At 29.7% G+C, this 14,854-nt stretch overlaps 2 protein-coding genes across 2 annotated transcripts; both read right to left on the bottom strand.

Moving 5' to 3' along the window:
* Positions 1–315: 315 nt before the first annotated feature.
* LOC141664583 (F-box/LRR-repeat protein At1g67190-like) lies at positions 316–2,328 on the bottom strand. The gene is made up of 2 exons (XM_074470542.1): positions 760–2,328; positions 316–446 (listed from the first exon to the last, which is right to left on the bottom strand). Exons 1-2 carry the CDS (start codon positions 1,886–1,888, stop codon positions 316–318), a joined length of 1,260 nt encoding a protein of 419 aa, XP_074326643.1. The 5' UTR covers positions 1,889–2,328.
* A 6,388-nt stretch (positions 2,329–8,716) lies between these two features.
* LOC141668380 (TATA box-binding protein-associated factor RNA polymerase I subunit B) lies at positions 8,717–13,281 on the bottom strand. The gene is made up of 4 exons (XM_074475249.1): positions 12,539–13,281; positions 10,372–11,136; positions 10,104–10,237; positions 8,717–9,524 (listed from the first exon to the last, which is right to left on the bottom strand). The coding sequence occupies exons 1-4, from the start codon at positions 13,119–13,121 to the stop codon at positions 8,856–8,858; spliced, it is 2,151 nt and encodes a 716-aa protein (XP_074331350.1). The 5' UTR covers positions 13,122–13,281; the 3' UTR covers positions 8,717–8,855.
* Between the last annotated feature and the right edge of the window lie 1,573 nt (positions 13,282–14,854).

The raw sequence follows: 14,854 nt of genomic DNA, 5'->3' as shown, positions 1-14,854 counted from the left end.
TTTTCTGTAAACTAGATCATGTCCTGCCTTCGAAAAACCTGTCTTGTAAACATAGTTTGCCAGAAACTGAATAACGACTCACCCTTCGTCTCTGATATAAGCTCAAGAATTCCTCTATTATCTTAGTTTCTTCAATGTCCTCAAATGATGGTCCAACTCCAGCAAATGATGGTCTTGACAACATCATTCAAGTTAGCATCAGAGTCCGAATCCAGCTCATTTTCTCCACAGGCAGTTGATAAACAACTAGAAGTCTAAAACCAGAAAAAATTGCTTCACAGTTTCCAAAACCATGTAAATTGTACAAAATTCTTATTATCCACTTATGGGAGCTTCCCTTCTATTATCCACTTCAAGATGTCTGTAGGCAGAACAGCCTCCCGCAAGACATGGCAAGCCAAAAATATGCATATTATCATCTCTATAAGTTGCTTCACGAAAAATGTCTGCTTGAAGTGAAATGTCAGAAAGCAACAGAATTTTAAAAATTCCTTCTTCCGCAGATATGAATAGCTAATTAGACAAAAAAGAAATAGTAATGGACTAATGACAACCTTCCTCAACAGTAACCAGGGTAGGTATATTTATCAGCAAAAACATCAAAACACCACTTTATTCTAATCATCATAAAATTTATAATCAAACTTCTGTATAACTATGTACCTCATTACAATAATAATTATCATAATTTACACCATACAGGCATCTTGAAAGAACTCTATATGTATCTAAACTGAACAGTCACATGCTCGTACTTACTCATAAGCTTAGAAATACATGACATTCCGAAATCCAGCTGCTGGGCCTTTAAGTCGGCCCTCTCTATGACGCTGCTGCTGCACTTTATGCAAACCTCTAAAAACTCGAGCCCGTGTATTACTAACTTTCTGAGCTTAGGACATCTTTTTAGCAGTTCCTCAAGCCACAAGGGGAAACAAGAGTTAATAAATAAACATTGTAGCTCCAGAACAACCACATTGCCAAAATGATATGAACCTCGTAAATTAGAATCGGTTGCATTCCAATGAAGAGATAACTCATCACTTAAATCATACTTCAAGCCAAGATGGCTTAACAAAGGAAAGCAGGCTGAAATAGATTCCATGTTTACAATCTTGCCAAAGCCAGGAAACCATAGCTTAAGTCTTGTCAGTCCTGCTGATCTTGCTATCATATGATGAAAATTTTCCCATATTACTTGATGATTGTTAACATTCACAACTTCTAGATTTTGGAAATTCTCGCCAATTTCAAAATGACTCATGATTACATATTCAATCTCGAGGAACTTCAATGTACCTTTGCCCAAAAGGTCAAAAGCTGTGAAACTACATTTTCTTACCTGCAACTTTTCCAGGTTATCAGCCTTCAATATAAAATTATCAAAACTCATATTTTGGAGAGAAACTTCTTTTAATAAGGTAGACGTAGTAAATTCTATTGTCGTCGTCTCATGAGACTCCACAAACTCCAACCTGTCAAGGCTAAATACCACCAAGTTTTGGCAGGCAGAGAGTAGAAGACTCAAATCCAGCGGTGACACAACGACATTACTCAAAGAAAGACATCTCAGACAAAGAAATATCCCGTGCCCGCTAGTAATCGTGATGGTATTAGAAATAGCTATCGAAAGGCACTGTAATCCAGTGGTTTGAAAAATAGTATTACAAATTAGAGTTTCAATTTCAGTCCCCGAAAAACGGCCATAAACAATGTGCTCGCTGTGATCATCGAATTTAAGTGTATGGAGGTAATTATAGAAAGCCTGTCGCCACTTGCGACAAGTCATAGATGCAATGACTACATGGTGGGCATCCCCGATTAAAGAAAGAACATGTCCGATCACTTCAACAGGAATATGGCCCATGATAATCAAAAACACTAGCATTCAATCTTCATGCACTTAGTAAATTTCAACCAAATTAAAACTTTATATATCAAGCCAATCAGTAACGCCACATCATCAGTCAAAATTATATAAGCCCTCTATAAATTATCAAACAACTAACCGAAGTAAAACTCAGACTTACAAAACTATAATTTTTGTACAAGTCAGTATTATATTGTAACAATCAAGGCTAACTCAGTAATCAAATTATAATATATTGTCGTGTACCTTTTCGTGCCGTGTTCTTCTTCACTCTCTCTCTAATTGTCTTCCGGAGATGTATAGAAAAAAAGGGCAGAAGAGGACGGAGATATAAGTACTACTCCCTCTGTCCCCTGAATTCTTTACCATTAGGCATTATATTGCGGGGACGTAGTAGTATTCTTCTTTCACTTGTTTTGGGAATTTTTGTTCTAATTGTTTTAGGAACGATAGTTACAATACCCGACCCAAATCTTCTTCTTATACCAATTTTAGCAATTTATCCGATTTTATTTTAAATTATTGCGACATTCGTAATTGTAGAAATCGTATGTTACTTTTAAACTGTATTTCAAAATTTTATTATGTTTTGATGTTTTACTTAAACTACTGTATTGTATAAATCGTGCGATGCACGGTTGTTTTAAAAAAATATTATTTTATTTTATTTATTTATAATATTTTATTAATAAAATTTGTTCGCACCTAAATAACTGTACACGTGTGATGCACGGTTATTTTAAATAGAATAGATAGTATAGACTTATAAGAAATCCATAAGTATATTAAATCCTTTATATTAACAAAATCCAAGTAATTATGTATAGTTTGTTTTAAAAAAAATTTAGTCTGATTTGAATATTATTTTCTTTTACTCTCAAATGAGTAGTATATATTATTTTATTTTTATCTGATGTTATTATATCGATCAACGAATTATTTTTTATTTCTAAAAAAAAATTACCTAGATCAATAATATATTTTTTTTCTTAATTATCTCGATAGTTGTTATTAGTTTGTTATAGGGCGATACAACAAATCCAATTAACTGTATTTGCTTTTGTGTATAATAATAAAATTTTGTCTAAAACTGGATTAACAGTGTATATAATTTTTCTTTTATTCCGGGACCATTATACCAAAAAATGAATTATCTTTTGATTTTAATTTTCTTGTACACCGGTTCAATGGTTTAATCTTTGTTGCTCGAGAATATTTTGTTTTAACCCGAGTCCATTATAAAAATTTAATTTTATTTGTATTTATATAATTATATTGTGAATACTAATATATTATTGAAAATATTTTATCTTAAATATAATTTTAAATGTAGAGGATGCCAAAAATACAAATGATCATACGAATATTAAAAAAATTTAAATTTTTCGTCCTTAATATTATTGTAAATAGTATTGACATTATAGACATAAAATAAAACTCGTAATTATATAAACCCCTTATGTAAACCAAATTCAAGTAACTCTACTATAGTTTTTAATTTTATTTTAGTCCAAGTTGAATATATTTATTTTAACATGAAAACGGCGTGTAACAAAAAACATGTACTCTATCAAATTTTTTAATATAATATAGCACAGTTTTTTAAAAAAATTAATTTGAGTAAAATTCTTAAATTTGTTCATTTTAAATTTTTTAAATGATATAAATTTGATGATAAATATATTAATACACATATATTTTCATCATTTTTTTTAATAAGATGCATTTAAAAGTGACAACATACTAAAAGAACAAAATTGATATTTCTTGTGTTTACAAAAGGTATTTATGTTTTTGTTAAAAGTTATGTTTTAGTTCAGATCAATAATATATGATTTATCCTTAGTTGTTAATTTTGTTTATCCCGATCAATAGTTTAAGTTATTCAGTTTTAACGTGAGACTTATAATACAGATGAAATCATAGTTGATCAAATTATATTTTGATTTTAATTTTGTACAAGTATGGATAAATTGTATAAAAAAATTTTGTCTCTATAAATATTATATATTATTTTGTTTTAACTCAATATCAATAGTATAGTTTTTTAGCTGATTTAATAATATATATTATTTTGTCTTTGATTCAGACACATTATACCAACCAAATCCAAATAATTATATTTAGTCTGCTTTAAATTATATTTTAACCTGTATTAATGATATATTTTTGTTTTAGCCCGGATAAAAAATTATAGATTATTTCATTTTAGTTGGATGAAAATTTAAGATTAATTCGTTTTATCCATATGCCATTATATCGATTAAAAAATTATATTTTGATAGTATAGATATTTAATTTTAAAAAATTAAATTGGTACTTATAAAAAAAGATTTTTTAAAATTTAAATAAATAAACAATAAATTTGTGAAAAGGTTGACTTTAATATGAGTTAAAATAGTATAGATTTGGATATGAATCAAAATTTAAATTGGTAGAAGAAAAATATATATCAACTAGAATAATACATGGTTCAATATGAATAAGAATTTAAATTGTTAGGAGGAAATTGACTTCATATCAATTAGAATTGTAATTGACGACCGGCCAATCAAACTTTTAATATTTTTATTATAATATAGTATAAATAGATAAAATACTAAAGTTTATAAACTTTTCATTAAGTATGGTTATTTCTGTCAAATTAGCGTGTATCAAAAAATGTGTAATATGTCAAAATTTTAATATTTTGTTTATTATAATATAATTATTTAAAACTCGTGCGATGCACATATTTTTTTATTACTGTTATATAATTTAATTTAACTAGCATGATAACCCGTGCGAGGCACGCGTTATTTTCTAGAGTTTTTTTATACATGCAATTCTAATGTTTTTAGTTATATTCTTATTTGTAAATATTGTATAATGTCTAATGTATTTATCTGTGTATCATTTTCATACAATACATTACTAAATTACACAACTTTTCCAATATAGCTCATTAAGAAAAATATATATATTCTTATTTATGTTGTATAATTGTATTTAATGAATGGATATAAACAGTGTACGTTTAAAATGAAACAAATAAACTTAATATGTAGAATGTCGTTGGTATGTTTACAAAGAAAAAGTTAAAAATTAACATATATGTTGAATACAGAGTTGACCAAAAATTCTAAATTTTATTTAAATAAACTATATAACTGGTCTATATTATTATTGAGTTCTCTACTAACTTACAATTAATTTACTCAATTTAAAAAGATAAAAAATGAATAGCTGAATTCAGAATTACTTGCAATCATAATATAAAATAATATAAAAGTTACACTACTATTTATTTAAAAGTTGATTTTAATGAACAATGTTAGTTTTTGAAATTTAACGTATGTATGTTCAGAAAAATGTTAGTTTTTTTACACTACTCTTAACAAAATAAGATTAAGTTATATGTGTCTCTCTTAGCATATGAATTATTGTATGTTACATTTCGTAGGAAATTATTTATATGCTAAATATCTGATTTATGTACATGTATAATCATTATAAATATCTAGTGAGACAATTGATTACCTAAATAACATGTATTTATAATTATTCAAAAATTAAAATTATGTAATAAATAAATTACAATAATTTATATATGTTATTCACATTATCACTCACAAACAATCCATATCTGTTTTTTACGCGACCGAGTATCAATCATGTAACATAAAAATAAATTATATATTGTAAGACTTATTATTGATGTTCATGATTTTTTTCAAGAATTTGAAGGAAAAATTGTAATTATATTGTTGTTTAAACTATTTGTAAGTTTCTTTCATTACAACTCTAATATTTCTTCATATAATAATTTGTTATTAAATTGTATACTATTCTCCTAAAATTAAATATTTTTCAATTCGATAAAGTTTTATAAATATTAGTTGAACTGGTTAATTACTTCAAATTATTGAACAATATTTTTTTAAATAGTATAAAATATATTGAATTAAATGTTACAATATACTATAGATATAACTTTTATTTGAATAATTCAAAATAGTTGTACAATATTATCTTGATCAATAAATATTATTTATCTAAAATAATTCTTTTTAAAATGCTAGTTTTTTTAAGTGAAAAATGAAAAATAAATCGATTTAATATATCATCGTAGTTTTAACAAATCTCATGAGATCTCATATCAAATTTCAAATATTTTTAAAATCGGGACAAGTCCCAAACCCAAAACACTATCGCGCTACTCCGCTACCAGTGAAGTTAGTAATTTTAATACAAATAATCAATTGACTTGATCCTATAAATACCTCAAACACATTAATTTATATTAATATAAGATATCAAAAAATTTCACATTATTGGTAAGATATTCTCGTCGAACTTGTAATTTTAATTTAATAAACGTAGAATGTGTCAATGTTTTTCGGCTAGTCATGTAGTCAAATTTCGAGTATTTTTTGAACAATGAGCCAAATTCTGATTTCAAATTCAAAATAAACTAAAATTTATTGACTCATTATAATTCGAACTTATCTAAATATTTAAGACCAATGTAGATTATTTATATATAAGCGATTCTATTTTCAGTATTTTCTTTAAAAATTACTACCTCCGTCCCATCCAATTATATACGTTCACTATTTGCACGTATTTGGAGGCTTTTATATAGTATAATTTCATAATGTTTTTTTTTGAATAAAAGTTTAAACATAAACTTTTATGCAGAAAAAAAAATTTAAAAATTTTTGGAATTATGTTTTAAATGAGCATTGAAAAGCGTGTCAAAAAGTAATGTATAGAATTCAATGGGATACAGGGAGTATATATGTATATTTTAATTACTTTTTATAATAAAAAATATGTTAAAAATACATGAGATATATTTTCAAACTAAATAATAATAATAAATAATATAATAATCCATTTATGTATTATGCATAACTTTATATTTGTAATTCAGTTCTTTAAAATTAATTGTATAAATATTCAAGTAATTATCATTTTTATTTGCAGAATTCAAGTAGCTATCTTTAAAGTTAAATAAAATATTCATTTAGCACACTTACATATTATGTGTATGATAAATAACATATGTGACAATATGGTGTAATGTTACGAGGTTGTATAGAAGAAGTTCGATTCCCACAAAACACAACTTTTATATAAATATTAAAAACAGGGATAGTTTTAGTCTTTTCAATAAGACTTTTTAATTTCAAAAAATTATTCCCTTGTTGTGTGCTATTATATATAGAAGAGATGTCAATTATAAATTTTAAATATTATATTATTATTTGAATATAATTGGTAGTGTTTTTTGGTTAAAAAAGATAATTGCCTGGTTTATTACTAATTATAATTATAATAATTATTATTTTCAGAATTGGTGTCAATGTAGAGAATGGGATGGTACACAAAAATTTGATTTTGATGTGTGCCACGAGCTCAGGGAGGGGTGAAGCGTGTGTACTTGATTTACAGTAAGAGTTTGTACATTTGATCGAATTTTACAGTAAGAGTTTGTATATTATCCAGGGTCATGCAATTGAAATGAGAGACATATGTGCTGGTAGCAGGTTTGTACAAAATATGATTTCTTTTCTGATTATAATTGACTTGTTATAAAATAATTTGAATATAATTAATATAATTTTATAATTAAGGGTAAATAGGTAAATTTAAGATGTACCAAAAAATAGGTACCGCACAAAATTTTTTACTGTTTCGTGTTTTATATAATAGTAATAATTTTATAAGTAAGGGTAAATAGGTAAATTTATCAAAAAACAGGCATTGTACCAAAATTTTCAATGTTTTGCCTTTTATATAATAGTAATAAATTTGGTTTATGTAAATAATTTATTATTTATAATAGATGAGTTTTGAATGTTATGTTGAAGTGGACGGTTGGTTTGAAGTGTTTGAGGTTGATGGAGTAGAGGTAGGAATTGTTCTTGTGACAAGTGTCACCGTTTGACTCAAATATAAATTGTGGGGATTTAGTCAGGTTACTATCATGTATCATGGTCATGGCCACAAACCATTGTCCCTCTTGCAGGGGACTGCCACTTGAATATACTTGTGTGATTGCCTCCCAATATGTGGATTATTGGCAATTGTACTCCCTGCTTCAATTGATTAAACAATTTTAGTTAGGATTGTGAGAGAAGTTGTTCCTGCTTCAGAAACCTCCAATTGAATTGGAGAGAATTTGAGTAACTCCCCCTAAAAAGTACCATCCTAAAACTTTGCAGTATGTAAAAACTGTTATGCACATGAAGGTGCAATTGAAATCTGCACAGAGTCTTCAGTAAAAACTGATAAAACTCTTATATTTTTAATGGTGTTATCAAGATCTAACTTGCCTTTTACCATCTAAAGATTATATTTAAGTGATAAACATAGTTTCTTCAACTGTGTCACATGATGTTTGCGAGACTTGAGAATAAAGTTCAAGCCTCTCATTGTTTCATGAATGATTTTTGGCAACTCCACTTGATGGATAAGGAGTTTAAGTAAAACTTAAAATTATTATCATACTAAATTATATATTTTTAATGTAAATTTACAATTACTATATATTTATATAAATATCTTAAAATTATTATATGATTTGTATCGCACAGGATTTAAGTTGTATATTTAAAATTTTTAATAGCCGATCTTTGTATAATCCCCTAGCTTCTACAAATTAGTTTTTGAAATTTTCTTGAAGTCTTTAATATTTTAAAATATAAACCCTTAATGAAAAGAGCCCAAGAGGGAAACTGGGTTAATTCAAATATTCAATTAGATGATAATAAACTCAAAACATATTTATAATCATCAAAACATAAATTTATACTTGAAAAATTCTCCATATAACACTATCCAAGAGACACGAGTCGGAGATATCGTGAAGCTATTGCAAAAAAGTTTACTGGAGGTAATTCCAAACTCAGAACCCTAACAAAAAATTCCTGCTAGAAACTAGAAGGTAGTACTAATTTCAAATGGGGTCACAAATTTAAAACAGAATTCTCAAATTGGCTCACAAATTTAAATCTGAGAATCCCATAACATGATCATCAGTAGCATTTACTTCCATCCTGTCCGTAGCATTGACTTCCACATCGTCATTAGCATTGACTTCCACCTCGTCATCACGACAAAACTCACAAGTGTCTGTTGGAAGTTTTACATTCAGGCAACGATCAATATTCTTTTCTAACAAAGCCAATCTTCTTTCAAAACCCAGCACTCCAGCATGCAAGCACCTAATATCTATTTGGGCAACTCTTGCACAAGCGCGAAGCAAAATATAATAATCAGCATGGGCGGCATAAGTATAAGCACCTTCATCTTTCTTCCGAGCATAGTGAAGGTATTTTGTATCATTGCATTTATCTCTTGGAGGAATGTAACAGAATCTGTTCTCTTCCATGTTCGATTTCAAGCGATTTACTGCTTCATCTCTGTCTGACTCATTACAAGAATAACAATTTGGTCTTTCAGGGAAGAAACTTTGCTGGTTTATGTACCTATGGGATTTGTCACTATGAGACTCGCTACTTTGCTCTAGTGCATTGGAATTAACCTCGTCATCTCTTGATTTCTTACTCGACATTGATGAGCCACTGCTATCTTCTCGTGGTCTTTTGTTATAACCACCATTATGACCCGAGGACCTCTCTTCACAGTCAGGAGATGAACCCGAAACCTGCAAAACATAAATGAAAATGGAAAACGTCAAATTATATAGGCTTGCATCTGATCTCATATATCATCTTTACACAAAACAAACTAGCCACTGCACATTAGTCCTCTATACTAATCTGTTAGGATTCTTCACATTATTAATCTGTTTCAAGCAAAGAGAATTCCTTTTAGGACAAAGACGGTACGTGACAAGAAGTTCTAGAAGTCCTAAGTGAAAATTTTAAATAATTAACAACTGCACTAGTCCGTGCTCTTCCAAACCGGAAAAAGAAAATACTGTACATTACACACCGTGTCAGATATTAATACTAATAAATTTTGACAATTACCTCGAAATACATATTGTAAGCATTTAAATAAAATAAATATATTGTAGAAATGTTATATATAAACACCTAGAAACATAGTTTACAAGAAACAGAAAAATGCATCCACTGTACAACGGATTAAAAACCGAGTAATAAGTAGCATGCCATTCAATAGTTTGGCAGCACAACTAATGAAAGCCAATAACTGTATCTATATCTTGTTTATTCCTATAAATTCATTAAATACTTCACAGCAAAAGAGAGAGACTCACCCCTCGTCTCTGATACAAGCTCCAGAATTCCTCTATTATCTTATTTTCTTCAATGTCCTCAAATGACGGTTCAACTCCAGCAAAAACAACATCCTTACAGTATTGAAGATAAGTGGGCATGCCTTTCGAATACTCTATTTATACAAAAGTAGCATTAACTAACAAACATATTAACGAGAAAACTATGGAACTAAGAACAAAAGGGAAATTGTACAGCAAAGGAGAAAAAAATCTTAAAAGCCAAGTGCGTCATAATCTAAATAATTACCAAATGTGTCAAGAAGATCCCTATATTTAGTATCAAGAGTCAGTAGCAGCTCCTTAGCATCAAAATCAGGTGAAGTCTTGGCAACATCATTCAAGTTAGCATCAGACTCAGAATCCAGCTCATTTTCTCCACAGGCAGTTGATAAAGAACTAGAACCAGAAAAATTTGCTTCCCAGTCTCCAAAACCATGTATATTGTACAGAATTCTGATTGAAACTATTAGTATATACATTACACATGCACGGGTAGGAAGCCTCCGTGCATTAGCTGATAACCAACACTCCGGAGGCATAGACCATTCGTATATGCAACACGCATGAGGAAGAATCTTATCCGCAGGAAGAGACATGAGTCGGAGATAGCGTGAAGCTATTGCATAAAAGTTTACTGGAGGTAATTCCAAACCTACCATTTCAGCAATAATAGCGGCCGTTGACTCCAACTTCTGTGATGAAAGAGCTTGGGTAGGTTTAAACATACGACTCGAACTGATAGGGCATCCTTTAGGGGGAGGATCAATTTCTTTTTCAATATCAGCAAAGGCAGCAAAATAAGGAAGCTTCCCTTCAAAAATCCACTTCAAGATGTCTGTAGGCAGAACAGCCTCCCGCAAGACATGGCAAGCCAAAAATGAAATCACTATTGAATGATATAATGGTATAGTCTTACTTAAAGATCTATACCAAATCATTACAGCTCGCTGACCAAGTAAATTGTGAGGTTCATCTCTGTGATTACCACTGGATACGAAACCATCCACTGGTCCTGAAATGTCAAAACAACAAAGTTGAACACGCAAACAAGAACAACAGATGCAGCCTAAATTAAATGATTCATGTATTGTCACTAGACTAAGCACGCTTTTAATTAATTTTTGCATGTTAAGAAAATAAGATTTACAGATCTTATGCAAAAATTAAAAGAAAAAGAGTACCATATTTAGATATTTTACTACCTCAAACTCTTAAAAGGATGTCAAATATCAATATTAATGTCAAAGTGCATCCATATAAAACCTCTATAATGCCAAGGAAATGAAGATGATAATTCTTATATGAAATCAAGTAAGAAACCCACTTAAAAACTGTATAGGTTGGTTCAACTGCTACTATCACATGGAAGGTTTATTACTGTAAATAGTCCATCTAAAGAACGTATATATAAGTTGAACTATAGAAACACAGTGATACCAATATAATTGTGTGGTTAAAACTAATTAGTTTAGCTAGTTTGATATAATAAATAAACTGAAAATTAATAGCATAATTTAAAAATTACAAGAATAAAGAGGACCAGTAGAAGCCGTTTCCCAAACTTTTAGACAGATAAACCAGCTATAAGCAGTATTTTTTCAGGAAACTGGTAGAAGCATATATGGAAAAAAAAACCACAAGTTGTAACTTTACAAGTAATAAGGTAAATTGTATCAAATGTCCTTGGACTAATAAGTGTGACATTCAGCTTAATTTGAAAATAGACTTAAACCGCTTTTTCATCTTCAACTTTGAGCTATTATCGTGTAATTTCTACTCACAACAATTTTCCCTCTTACCCTACAACATCTGTTAGTCACGAAAATGCTGAAGTTGCCTAGATTCCCAAAAGATGTGAGGAATATTACAATTTCAGTGCTAACAAAGACACTTCATCTACCCTATAAAACTATTTCAAGACATTCGATGCATTGTAAAAACAATGAAAAAAAACTTGAACAACTTACAGTAAATCAGACTAAAATTGTTGACAGTTGAACACATAAACTTTTACAATGTGGTAGAGCCTTCTTATAATTTACAACAGTGCAAACATTTACACACATTGGTAGCATCTAATCAAAGGATAACTAGACTCAAAACAAAAAACAATTTTCTATGTTTTCACGTTTAAGCAAGACCCTATACATAATACATTACATTGAACATATATAACATTGAACATGTAAATCAAGAATCTACATAGTACATACATTATCATTACTTGAAGGATAACTAGACTCGAAAAAAAAACTTTTTACAATGTTATATTGCCAAGTAGCCTAAGTGACTTGTTTAAGCAGTAACCAATACAACAATACATAACACTAACACATATAACACTAAACATGTAAATCAAGAATGCACATACATTATCACAAAAAAAATCCCAAAAAGAGGCAAAAACTCAATACCTTGAGACTGAGATTCGGATTGCGTAATAGCTTCATCAGCCCAATCCTCCGCGAAAACCCCACTCAACCGAAGAAAATGCCACCAAATTTGCGCAGTGACATCGACAACTCTCTCATTAACACCAAATTCCTCAACCAATGCCGTACATTGCAACTGAATAAGCACCTGAACACCCATACAATACCTCATCCTAATCTGTGAATAATAATCCGAATACGACAACTCCCCACTACTCCCCCCAAAATCCATAGGCTCAGTAGGCCCCACATCATCAACATTAGTATTACGAGTTTTATTACCAGTTTTCTGTTCATCTACTTCGAGTTTGAGAGATTCCCAGAACTGAGAAGTGTTGGGTTGAGATTCAGACAAGGGTTCAGGAACAGTACGACGTCGTCTGTTAGACATGTAAGCAGAAGGGTTCCCAAAATCGACAAAGTCAGCAATGTCTTGGCCTGTTTCTCGAATGTTGGAAGCTTGGGACCCACAGTTCTGACAGTAGTAGAAACCATCGGAGCCGTTTTCTAAGCCCACGTGGCCACATATGTTACAGGCTATTTCTAATGTATCTTCTTCTTCCATTTCGTACACACTTGTTACTGCGACAGGTCTTCTTATTTCTATTGTGTTCTAGGTTTTCACTGCCTCTCACCTTAAAACCCTAAATTATGAGTCAAGACTTATGTTTAATGGGCTAAATTATCTTGTTGGCGGCGTTTAGACTGCTACTTTTTTGGACTATGGGTTTATGCTAGTTTCAAGGATGTAATGGATCCAAGTCTTTTCAGTTTGGGTCGTGGCCTTATTATCACAATTAAGAAAGAAAAGGTTCAAAATCTCACAAAAGCTAAAATATGGTCCTTTATATCATTAAAAAATGTAACTTTTTTCTTTGCGTTTTCAATCCAAAACAAAAAACGCAACTATTTCTTGCGTGTATGTTGAGAAATAATTTTATTAATTTTTGAATTAATCCAAAATACGCAACCAATTATTGTGTTTGTTGTTAAACGCATTCAATTCATGCATTTGTTCGAACCCATGTCATTGAGCGCGCGGAGTTCCAAAATTGATCGCTTAATCATTGAGCTAGCAATAACGATATGTAGTAACTATAAACACAAATATTAATAACATTTTTTGAGTGATAAATAAGGTCATATCATTTCTGTGAGATTTCGGATTTTTTTCCCAGATTATGAGATAAAGGATCATACCGAAAAAAAATAGAGAGATTATGGACAAAATGTTGATACAGGGGTTGAACTCTTATTTATTTTTACGGAAGGTCATGAGTTCGACTCCCAAACAACTATACTTTCAAAAATAATTTTAATCGCGGTAAAACTTGACCGTAAAACTTAACCCACCTAAATAGGTACGGCTATCTATTCACCTGCTCACGTTAGACAAACAATTTCCTCCACAACCGAACTAAGTATGTACCGCCCGGTTGATTTGATTCTTATTGTTATATAACTAGTGCCTTACGGCTCGGGCGATGAACGGTTCTTTATTAATATTTATATATTTTTAAATTTATTTTTTATAATTTTATTAAAATTTTATATAAATAATTAAACACTAAATAATGATTATTTCATTGTGCATAATTTCAAGTTAGGTTCAAATAGTATAAATAATTTATGATTGATGCATAAATAATAATGTAAATATTTGTTGTCGGTAAGATTTGAACCTGATAACTTATATGTATCTTTATAAATAATAATATAAATATTTGTTGTTGACGGGATTTGAACCTGAGAACTTGTGGAGTGTATTTTTTTATTATTTAAATCTAACGGCTCTGATTATTTGATGAAGAATATCCGACGGTCGTGATAGAAATGTATAACTAAAATGAGGGTTAACCAAATTACAAATTATACCTCATTCGAGTTATTATAGTATAGTATAGATACCATTATACGAGTAAAACCGTCATGAGCTACTCGAAATCATCTCGTAAAATATTTGACTTCGGCTCGGTAACAATCAATTCGAGCTTCATCTCGAACTCGGGCTTTTCAAATTAATTATCTTGCCAAGCTGGAGTTTGAAATTACTCGTCTCATAAGGTTCGCGAACCTTATCGAGACTCTACTATTTTTAATTTGTTTATTATAATATATTTCTATGTAAATATTTGGTATTTTAATTTTATACATTTTATCGAATCAAACTCGAGCAAAACCTATCATATTTTGAGTTTTTTGCTAATATTAGGTGAGAACTATTCGAGTTTTTATTTGAACTCGAACTTATCGAACTTTTACGAGCCAAATTTCGAGATTGAAATTAAAGGTTTGGTG

Source organism: Apium graveolens, chromosome 6 (genome assembly GCF_009905375.1).
Source record: "Apium graveolens cultivar Ventura chromosome 6, ASM990537v1, whole genome shotgun sequence".
NCBI classification, from domain to species: domain Eukaryota; kingdom Viridiplantae; phylum Streptophyta; class Magnoliopsida; order Apiales; family Apiaceae; genus Apium; species Apium graveolens.
The sequence above is the reverse complement of the archived record's forward strand: the minus strand, read 5'-3'. Positions and strand labels throughout refer to the sequence as shown.

Bases quoted from the DNA above. Each gene is read 5' to 3' on its own strand.
- LOC141664583 (XM_074470542.1), bottom strand. From the start codon at position 1,888: ATGCTAGTGTTTTTGATTATCATGGGCCATATTCCTGTTGAAGTGATC. The intron at 447-759 runs GTAAGTACGAGC...CACTTCAAGCAG, and splicing joins ATGTATTTCTAAGCTTATGA to ACATTTTTCGTGAAGCAACT.
- LOC141668380 (XM_074475249.1), bottom strand. From the start codon at position 13,121: ATGGAAGAAGAAGATACATTAGAAATAGCCTGTAACATATGTGGCCAC. The intron at 11,137-12,538 runs GTATTGAGTTTT...TTGACATTTCAG, and splicing joins ATCCGAATCTCAGTCTCAAG to GACCAGTGGATGGTTTCGTA. The intron at 10,238-10,371 runs GTAATTATTTAG...TTGTATAAATAG, and splicing joins GGATCTTCTTGACACATTTG to AGTATTCGAAAGGCATGCCC.